General features: G+C 44.4%; 1 protein-coding gene and 1 non-coding gene across 2 annotated transcripts in view; one reads left to right on the top strand and one right to left on the bottom strand.

Annotated features, from left to right (window-relative positions):
- The first annotated feature begins 7 nt into the window (after positions 1-7).
- Positions 8-3,864, top strand: LOC109924473. The gene is made up of 2 exons (XR_007261424.1): positions 8-184; positions 833-3,864. It is a non-coding gene; the product is annotated as an uncharacterized LOC109924473 (transcript).
- Positions 3,865-7,350: 3,486 nt separating this feature from the next.
- Positions 7,351-11,000, bottom strand: part of si:ch73-71c20.5 (DUF4748 domain-containing protein) — a 6,497-nt gene continuing 2,847 nt past the window's right edge. Inside the window, exons 2-3 of the mRNA XM_048593508.1 lie at positions 9,915-10,149; positions 7,351-7,946 (exon numbers count right to left, since the gene is read on the bottom strand). Coding sequence (XP_048449465.1) covers positions 7,754-7,946; positions 9,915-10,149 — 428 coding nt within the window. The 3' untranslated portion in view covers positions 7,351-7,753. The remainder of the gene's footprint in view (positions 7,947-9,914; positions 10,150-11,000) is intronic.

The following is an 11,000-nucleotide window of genomic DNA, read 5'->3' as shown; positions in this document are numbered from 1 at the left end:
CTTGCAGGGGGTGGTGTTCCCATGTATCTGCTGCCCTTGTCCTTCTAGATGGAAGTGGTCGTGGGTTTGGAAGGTGCTGCCTGAGGAAGTTGAATGCTGCAAGTAATCCAATATCTTTGTGTTCTGGCAGATTCCATGGCTTCACATGCTGTACTCTGCAATCGCAGCCATTGTTTTTACTCTGGTAAGTGATGTTGGCTTTTATCAGTAAATCATGTCCAGTTCTCTGCCAGGCTGACTGTCAGGTCAGACGCTCACTACAAGCCTAACTGTATCCTTAATGCTACAGCGTAAAGCTCCCTCTCTACTGTCCCCATCAAACACTCACAGGACAGGGACAGCATGGGGTTAGATACAGAGTAAAGCTCCCTCTCTACTGTCCCCATCAAACACTCCCAGGACAGGAACAGTGTGGGGTTGGATTGAAAACCCTCTAGACTGCCACAATTTCTGGATGGAGCTCCCCCGATTGTATGAATGTGACATGGCCATTTCCTGCTCTAGTTGCCTGTTTATTCCAAAGCTCGCCACCATTTCACAGCTGATCAGACATTAACAATCACCCTGACTCATGGTGCCACAGCAATGCAGAGCTGTTGTCCTCGGACATTGACACTGACCCTGCCTGGTGAAGCAGGGGAGCAGTTTCCTCTCTCTTCCCCTCCCTCACGATAAGTTGGGGGTGGTTGGGGATATTGTGGGCCCTTCCTCACGACATCTGCCTTCTCTGACAACCTGGATCGTTCCCACATGTCTGCTGGTGCCTGCACCCCACCCTTCAACATTCATTAATCCTCTCTCCCTTTCTCTCCCTGTCTCTGTTTCTCCCTAGTTCTTGGCGTTTGACACCCAGCTGATCCTGGGAAACAGGAAACATTCCATCAGCCCAGAGGAGTATGTTTATGGTGCACTCAGACTCTATGTAGACATTGTACAAATCTTCATCCACCTTCTTCAGTTGTTTGGATCCAGATGAAGACACAAGGTGCAATGTTGTTACAAGCAAAACTCCTTGGCTTCCTTCATTCTCGCCTTTCTTTGTCCAAAATAACCTCGCGCTTGTAGAATGTAGGAAAGACATTACCTTCAACGCAATTAGAATCGTTAGTTGTAACTCCAGTTCTCAGAGTTCCTGGACTATCCAGCCTAGTGCCATCCTGCTCTCAGAAAGGAATTAATTACAAAGTAGAACAGCAACTGCTGGAGAAACTGAGCAGGTCTGACAGCCTCTGTGAAGAGAGAATGACACAGTGAATGTCTCTGGTTAATGAGATTTGATGAGAACTGGAAAAAAGCAGAACAGTTTTTAAATAAGCCCAAACTACAGGGATAATGAACAAAAGAGGGTTTGGGATAAGCTGAAAAGTAATTGATCAGAAACATTAACTGTGATTTTCTGTGCACATACTGCCTGACCTGCTGAGTATTTCCAGCATTTTCTGTTCATTTTAGACTGTTCATTGTGTTCAGCCTGAAGCATTCCTCACAGATACATGGTGCCACTTGAGGATCAGGATATCAAAGTCGTAACTTTCCAGGCAGCATTGATCCCAAGATCCTATTGACTTTAGAGGTTTGGAGAGCCTACACTGAGTACTTGGAAACACTGGAGAGGTCCCACCTGTGTCACCTTCCCAAGATCTTCCAAATTGAAGGGCAGGAGAGGGAGTCCGTCGGCAATGTCCTCCCCATGCCATTGAGGGGCCAGTCTATCCAAATCATCTCCACTGCACAGCCTGTGTCGCTCGTGAGCCTGATCCCGGGTTCCCAATGAGACTGCTCAACTGGAGTCTCCCAGGAGGATGACAGGAAACACTTTTGGGACATGCTCAAAGTTTCCCTGAAGAGATCAAACATCCCCTGATGACCCATGGAGACCCTGGCCTGTGAACGACCAAAATGGAGAAAGTTCACTCAGGAAGACCCCTAGGATATCGGGAGACTCTTATCGGGAAGATGCGGAGCTGAAGATGAGCTGTCAGAGGGAATGGCATAAACGCCCAATCACCCACCAACCCAACCCTCCAAACGCAGCAGAGCCTGCAGATCATCCTAGAAGCCATCGAACCCTGACTGGGAACAAGTCCCCCTCAGTCCCAGCTGAGAGACCCGGCTGAGAAAGTGTGATCACCGATAGTTATACAAAGTGAACGTCATCGGTCTCCAATCCACTCAATAACCACAGGAACATAGGTTGAAGGCAATTGGCAAAAACGTGGAGGAGGTGATGAGGAGAACTGTTTGCGTTTTCCTCAGTGAGTTGTTGTAAATTGCCTGGAAGGACGATTGAAGCAGGTTTAATAGGAACTTTCAAAAAAGGGAATTGGAGAAATGGTTAAAGGTGGAGAGTTTTGGTAAGGAGCAAATGGGGGAAATGGGAAAACCAGATTTCGCAACCAAAGAGCCAGTATAGGTGTGATGGGTTGAATGGCCAGCCTGTGTAAGAGATGATGGTTGTTTTGTTATTCTCTGACTGACTTGACTTTAAGCTGTGTAACCCTGTCTACGTTTACCATAAAACTGAGAGTACCTTACTCATTATGGTTTAACTTATTTGCATCTGAACATGAGAACACAGTCACATGCTCGTGTCAGCCAACAGCCAACGTTCTGTTTGTTTTATTTTTCTGAATGGTGCAGATGAACTCTTCTTCAGAACTTGGACAATAAACACTGGCTGAAGCAGCTATGACCACATTCCAACAATGATTGAAAAAGTACCAGGAGGAAGCGATTCAGCCCCTCGAGCCTGTTACACAGGTATGGGAGGAGACCACTCAGCCCCTCGAGGCTATTACAAAAGAACAGGAAGAGGCCATTCAGTTGCTTGAGACTGTTACACAGGAATAGGAGGTGACCATTCAGCTCCTTGACCTGTTACACAGGAACAAGAGACCATTCAGCCCCTCGAGGCTGTTGCAAAAGAACAGAAAGCGGCCATTCAGCCCCTTGAGACTATTACGTAGGAACTGGAGGAGACCATTCAGCCCTTCAAGCCTATTACATAGGAACAGAAGAAGGCGATTCAGCCCCTCGAGTCTGTTACACTGCTGGTTAAACTCCTGGTCTGTTCTACATGTGACTCCAGACCTACAGTGATGTGGTTGACTCTTAACTGCCCTCTGGGCAATTAGGGATGGGCAATAAATGCTGGCCTAGCCAGCGACACCTTCATGGCGTGAATGAATAAAAAAGATTCAACCTTTCAAACCTGTTACACAGGAGCAAGAGGAGGCCATTTAGCCCCTTGAACCTGTTACAAAGGAACAGAAGGAGGTGATTCAGCTCCTCAAGACTGTTAGATTTGAAATAGGAGGCCATTCAGCCACTCGAGCTTGTTACATAGGATCAGGAGGAGGCCATTCAATTCCTCAAGACTGTTCTGCCATTTGGCAAATCGTGATGATGTATATCTCCATTCCATTTATCTGACTCAATCTACTATCCCTTGATTTACTAATCCAATAAAAAATTCATCAATTTCAGTTTGGAAATTTTCAGTTGATCCTCAAACCCCTCAGGATTCAGGAAGAGAGAGAGTTTTAAATTTCCACTTGCCTTTGGCTGCCATTGTGCTTCTTGGTATCACCCCTGAATGGCTCAGTTTGACATGAAGATGTAGTTTCCTACCAGAGGAAACATTTCTCCTGCGCTGAATCTTTCAAGTCTTTTTGGTCACTTTGCATATCTCAATCAGATTGCATCTCAATTTTTGAAATTGATGAGGTTGCTCTGCATTATTGTATTAACATTATAATGAACAGTTGCTGCTTTACAATTTTACTTACCTGCTGAATGTTTACAAGGTTTGTTTCAGTCTCTATTCTGTACAATATTGTATTAAAATGCTTTTGATTACAAGTTGCAGTCGAATGTGAGTGAACATTTTTAAATAGAAAAATGCTGGATTTGGAAAACTACCAACAATTTTAAAAAATCATTCTGTGGACATGCATGTTCTGATCATTTATTGTCCATTCCATCCCTAATTGCTCTGGAGGACGTAATGGTGAGCTGTCTTCTTCAGTCACTGATGTCCTTGGAATGTGGATACACCCACATTTCAATCAGGGAAAACCTTCCCTCTGTAAGGTCAGAAGTGGGGATGTTTGCTGATGATTGCGCAAAGTTCAGCACCATTTGCGACTCCTCAGATACTGAAGCAGTCTAAGTTCAAATGCAACAAGATAAAATCCAGGTTTGCCTGACAAGTGACAGGTAAATTTAGTGCCGCACAAATGTCTAGCAATAACTGTCACCACCAAAACAGAATCTAACCATCTTCTCTTGACATTCATTGGCATTATGTTCTCTGAATCCACCATTGTCAATATCCTGGGGGTTACCATTGACCAGAAACTCAATTGAATTCACCATATAAACACAGTGGCTGCAAGAGCAGGTTTAGAGGCTAGGAATCCTGCAGGGAGTAACACCTCCTGACTTGTGCATTGTAGACAGCCTTTGGAGAGACAGGAGGGGAGTTACTCACTGTAGGAATCCTTGCCTCTAACCTGCTCTTGTCGACACTGTTTTAAGTGACTGGTCCAGTTCAACTTCAGGTAGTTGGTGACCCTCAGAATTTTGATGGTCGGGGATTCGTTGTTGGCAATGCCACTGAATGTCAAATGGAGAAGATCATTGCCTGATATTCGTGTGATGTAAAAGTTACTTCACAACTGCTGGAGTCTAAGATCCTGATGATTTGTGTTTTCACGGAGGGAAGGGAGATGGTGGAGCAATTAAAAGCAGGGTTGTGCGAGAGGCTAGAATCAGAGAAACAGATATTGGGGAGGACTTTGAGTATGGAGGAGGTTAGAGAGAATGAGGAGGTCTAAGATCATACAGGGACTTGGAAATTAGGAAGAAAATGTTTAAATCGAGGTGTCACTGACTAAGTACAAGTCAGCAAGCGCAGAGATATGGGACTTGGTGCGAATTCAGACACTTACTTTCCAAGTTCACTGGTCCCAGTCAATCATCTAGTTAGTCCTGGTCGATACCCTGACTAGAGACCTCCAGACTTGACAATTCAGCATTGAAACCAGGACCAGAGCCAAACTCTATTAGATGGACTGAAGATACAATTGAATAGTTTTCTGGAAGAAGATGGTAGGTGCATGGTCTGAATTCTGATGTGTCAAGAGAGATTGATCAGTTAGGACTACATTCACTCTCATTTAGAAGAATGAAGGGGGAATCTTATAGAAGCTTATAAAATTCTAACAGGACTAGAATAGGTCAAAAGTAGGAAGAGTGTTGCTGATGGTTGGGGGCGGGGGGAGAGTCCAGACCAGGAGTCACAGTCTAAGGAAATGGGGGAGGCCATTTTGGATTGAAATGTCTTCACCCAGAGAGTGGTGAGCCTGTGGAATGCCCTGCCACTGAAAGCAGTTGAGGAGAAATCATTGAATGTTTTTAAGAAAGAAATATAATTCTTAGGCCCCTGTTCCCCCTTTCACCCTATTCCTTTTGATCCCTTTAACCCTAAGTGATATGATCATCCAAACCTGAAGGGCCAAATGGCCTACTCCTATTTTCTATGTCTAGTTCTTCAAGAAAAGAAACAAAGTTTTATAGATAGTAGGAACTGCAGATGCTGGAGAATCTGAGATAACAAGGTGTAGAGCTGGATGAACACAGCAGGCCAAGCAGCATCAGAGGAGCAGGAAAGCTGACGTTTTGGGACTAGACCCTTCAGAAATGGGGGAGGGGAAGGGGATTCTGAAATAAATAGGGAGAGAGGGGGAGGCGAATAGAAGATGAATAAAGGAGAAGATAGGTAGAGAGGAGACAGACAGATCAAAGAGGCAGGGGTGGAACCAGTTTCATATTCTGTCACAGGCTTTTGCCTGATTGTAGCTCAGTGTCACCTTCTAGTGGTTGTTAAACATGTTACAACTTTTCAACTTTAACAGAATTGCACTTGACAGCATCGGCTGCTCACAGATAGCAAGAAAAACAAAGTTGCTGGAAAAGCCCAGCAGGTCTGGCAGCTTCTGTGAAGGAAAAAAACAAGAGTTAACATTTCTGGTCCGGTGACCCTTCCTCAGAAATGGGGGAGGGGGAAGGGAGCTCCGAAATAAATAATTTATTTTGGATCTCCCTTCCCCCTCCCCCATTTCTGAAGGGTTCTGACCCGAAACGTCAACTTTCCTGCTCCTTTGATGCTGCCTGACCTGCTGTGCTTCTCCAGCTCCAGTGTGTTATCTCTTGCAGCATAGGTTGTTTGGCATAGTATTACAGTAACAGCTCCTTGTTATAACTCAACAAATCCTACTGTCCCTCCCCCTTCCCATTGCCCTTTATCTAGTCCAAACTAATCCCATTGCCCTACTCTCTTCCCCATAGCCCTGTATCAATCCCTAAACTAATCCCACTGCCCCACGCTCTGCCCGTAGCCCTGTATCAATCCCCAAACTAATCCCACTGCTCTGGTCTCTCTTGACCTTTATCTTCCTCTTTTTAAACTGCATAACTAATTGTTCTTTAAAAGATGTGCTGGTCTCTGGTTTTGGAAAGTAATTTCCCCTGGGGTTGCTGTACATTGCCATTAGCACAAGAAAAAGCTAAAAGACATTAGGAAGCAGAGGATTGAATGTGTGGCTGAAGAGGTGGAGTAGAAGGGAGGGTTTGAGATTCTGGGATGACTGGGACTGTTTCTGGGGAAGGTGGGACCTCTATAAATGGGATGGTCTGCACCTGAACGAGAATCTTCTTTGTGGTCGATGGTGTTTGCTAGTGCTGTTAGTGGGGGGTTTGAACGAATTTGGAAAACGGAACAGGAATAGATGGGGTCTGAAGAAGTCATACTGGACTTAAAATCATAAATCTGCTTCTCTCAGATGCTGGCAGACCCGCTGAGTTTCTCCAGCATTCTGTGTTTGTTAGAATGGATATGATGGGCTGAAGGGTCTATGACACACTGCAACCACTGGTGAAGGTGGTGGATGTGATTCCAGTTGAGCAGGTGGCTCTGCCTCAGATGGTGTCGAGCTTCTTGAGTGTTGTCGGTGTAACCATTAATAGCAAACATTTTATTGAGGAGTGTGCTGGTTTATCAAGAGGTCCACATCATCATTGTAGAAACATATACTAAATAATAGACATAAATATAGGGGTATACACATCACTGTTATACTTTCTTTACAGCAAAAATCATTTAAATAATAATACAACTTAGCAGCAGAGAGACTTCTCATTCACACCCTCAAGTGACTACTCAGACATCGCAATACAGTAAACTTCTGGTATTTTAAGGTATGTAATTTTTGCCAGTTTATCAAGAATGCCAGTTTAAAACAAAGCTGCAAATATTTACATAAAAATCACTCAAAGTACAGAGGGAAATATGAATCACATACATCTTTATTACAGTTATACTATAGAAAGCAAAGTGAAATCTCAGACAATATCAACAGCGATGACACTACAACCATCATGTACTGATGGTAATGTTGTAATGTACAACCATCAAAGCTACAGAGCTGTCTTCCTACACACTTGTGCAGAAATCAGGTCATCTGATAATTAGATGCTCGGTCAACTCAAAGGCAAACTTTTCTCCTCCATCCCAGCAGCCCCACTATCAGGAATATTCCCAGGATGTGGGGAAAAAAGCCAAGTGCACAACTGAGTTTGTCCACTTAGTTCCTGTAATAATTTGAGAGTGGGAGAGACTGAAGGCTGGCAGCCTCCCCGAGGGCGAGTGGGAAACGAGAGGTGCTGGGGACTTTGACCATCAGCCGGGATTCTATGGTTTACTTTGTGAGGCGATGATCTGCCGGTCATGTTCCTCCAGCTTGGGCTGGTATCGTTCACTCTGGTATTCGCCCTCATTGGCATTCTTCATCCTCTGCCTGATCTTCAACTGCTTCAGACGGTTCTTATCAACCTCTCGTTTAGCAAGGAGAAAGGTGATGATGCCGGATGGCAAACCAATTAACCTGGAGGAGAAATGAGCAGGAAAATGGGTAGGATTTACAGGACAATCTGAAACCTGCCTGTGTGAACTCAGCAGAACACAGAAACAAAAGCAGGTAACAAAAGATAGCAAGTATTGGCCAGCTTCACTTACACTGACCCCTTGACAGACCCACCCTTAACTAGCTCACCTCTTAGTGCGGACCTGTCACTGTGGGACTGACCTGTCCAGTCACAAATGCCTGTCAACCATTACTCTTTGCTTCTGTCCCTGAGCCAATTTTGGACCAAGTTGACACCTTGCCTTGGATTGCTTGTGATTTTAATTTTCTGATCCGCACCCCTCACCCCTCCTTATGTGGGACCTGATACAAAACCTCACAAGAACGAATGTAGGCGACATCAATCCTACTCACATCATTGAACTGAAATTGTTGGAAGAACTCAACAAAACCGAAGAAGGGTCACTGAACCCGAAACTTGGACTCCGTTTTCTCTCCACAAATGCTGACAGATCTGCTGAGGTTCTCCAATGAGTTCTGTTTGTGTTTCTGATTTTCAGCATCCATAAGTTCTTTGTTTTTTTAAATCCAGCTCATCAAACTCCCTTGTTACCTCATCATAAAATCCAATTGAATTAGTCAGACAGGACCTTCGCTTCTCAAAGGGATAATTAGATGCTAGGTCAACACAAAGGCGAACTTTTCTCAAATCTTCTTAAATCTGTCCTGATTGGTTTTGATTAATCTTTCCAAATAACAATATATGACATTAATTTCAAATGTTCAGAATAATTAAGGTAGGCTGATTGAGTAACTACAGGTCAATCTGTCCTTTTTCAAACGATGATACAACACAGGTGAATTATCCACCTGAAACAGATGCTAAACACATTAATATTTCATTTGTTACTTTGCTTTCAGCATTCAACATTTCACCATTTCCCTCAGCTGTAAAGACGGACTCTTTCAAAGACGCCAAGGCTCCCTATGATGAGTGGCCTCTTTCTGTGCTGTCAGTGCGATTGGTCCCCTTTCCTGTTCAATTTTGTGCACCCACGCAAACCTTGGAGTCAATCATTCAGAACTCTCTTCCCGAAAAGGTGGTGGAGGCAGAGTCTCTGTATCTTTTCAAGATAGAGGTGCCAAGCAATGGAGGGGAAAGGTTATTGGAGTACGCACAGCTGTAGTTAAAATCGAATCAGCCATGAACTTATGGAATGGCCTACTCCTGTTCCTAATTCACATGTCTACACAAATCTCCATTATTGTGGAGATTCACTTTCCTTTAGTCGGTAATATAGAAGGCAAGAGTGATGCCCCTCAGTCCTGCTAAAGAAAAGATGTTGTTAAACTTCAAAGGGTTCAGAAACGACCTACAAGGATGCTGCCAGAATTTGAGCTATAGGGAGAGGCTGAATAGGCTGGGGCTATTTTTCCTGGAGCATCAGAGGCTGATGACTTTATGGACATTTATAAAATCATGAGGGGCATAGATAGGGTGAATAGTCAAGATCTTTTCCCCAGGGTACGGGTGTCCAAAACTAGAGGGCATACATAGGTTTAGGGTGAGAAAGGAAAAATTTCAAAGGGACCTAAGGGGCACCTTTCTCACGCAGAGGGTGGTGCGTGTATGGAATGAGCTACCAGAGGAAGTGGTGGAGGCTGGTATAATTACAACATTTAAAAGGCATCTTAATCGGTATATGAATCGGAATGGTTTAAGAGGAATATGGGCCAAATGCTGGCAAATGAGACTACATTCATTTTGGATATCTGGTTGGCATGAATGAATTGACTGAAGGATCTGTTTCCATGCTGTACAGTTCTATGACTCTTGGTGTGGATCAGTGAATTCAGACTGCAAGAGCCTCATGGCCGCTAGAAAGCCTGCCATCACTGGCTTCAGATCACAAAGAACTGACGGGTGGGAACGGTGATGATCAGAACTGGTCTCCCCTCATCTTGTACTCACATTTTACACATTCTTACCAGGCCAGGCCAATCTTTCCCATTGGATTCTTGGCTCTCCGTTGTGGAATGTACTCTGGACCCTGTGGGATTGGCTTTCCAGGAGCCTCTTCTGACCGTAACACTGGTCTGTTGCCATGGTTACAGTGGATGGATTGTATGCTGTTGCGCAGAACTGTGGCCACACAACCGTGCACTGGCAGGGTGGTGCCAGGGGCACAGGCCCCGAACTTGGCCGAGCAGCAGCTCCAAATGCCTGGAGGAAAAAAAAAGACAAATGGGACAAGGCGATTGTTGAAAGGTAAATGAGAGCAATGCTGAGTCCAGGCATCACCTAGCCTGAGGCAGTAACACAACCAGAAACGTGGTGGTAATCTGACTAACCTAGTGAAGCCACAGGCACAGGTGAACACTCTGGGGTCATGGGTTCAAACCCATTTATGGTCACTGACGGAATTTGAATTCAATTAATAAAACTGAAAATCAAAGCTTGTCTAAGTGACTGTAACCGTGAAGACATTTTATTTTGTTATTAAAACCTGTCTGCAGGAAGAATATTATTAAATTGGAGAGGATCCAGAAAAGATTTACCAGGATGTTGCTGGGACTGGAGGGTTTGAAGTGTAAGGAGACTTATGTCACTTGAGGATAGGAGGTTGAGGGGTGACCTTATGGAGGTTTATAAAATCATGGATTAGGTGAATAGTTTTGAAATCTGCCTAGGGTGGGAGAGTTCAGAACTAGAGGGCTTAGGTTTAACGTGAGAGATGAAAGATTTAAAAGGGACCTGAGGGCCAACTTTTTCACACAGACGGTAGTTTGTATGTGGAATGAACTGCCTAAGGAAGTGGCAGACACAGATACAGTTACAACATTTAAAAGACATTTGGTACACGAATAGCAAAGATTTAGGCTAAATGCAGACAAGTGTGACTAGGTGAATTTGGGAATAGGGTTGGCATGGACGAGTTGGACTTAAGGATCTGTTTCCATGCTGTATGACTCTGTTACTGTACATGGTCCATGAAGAAGGAAATCTGTTGTCATCATCTGGTCAGGCCCACACGTGAATGTAGACCCACAGCCATGAAGCTGATTCTTAACTGC

The sequence above is a fragment of the Rhincodon typus genome, unplaced genomic scaffold (genome assembly GCF_021869965.1).
Source record: "Rhincodon typus isolate 14 unplaced genomic scaffold, sRhiTyp1.1 hic_rhity00002985, whole genome shotgun sequence".
Taxonomy (NCBI): Eukaryota; Metazoa; Chordata; class Chondrichthyes; order Orectolobiformes; family Rhincodontidae; genus Rhincodon; species Rhincodon typus.
Note: the sequence above shows the minus strand (reverse complement) of the source record. Positions and strands in the feature narration are given on the sequence as shown.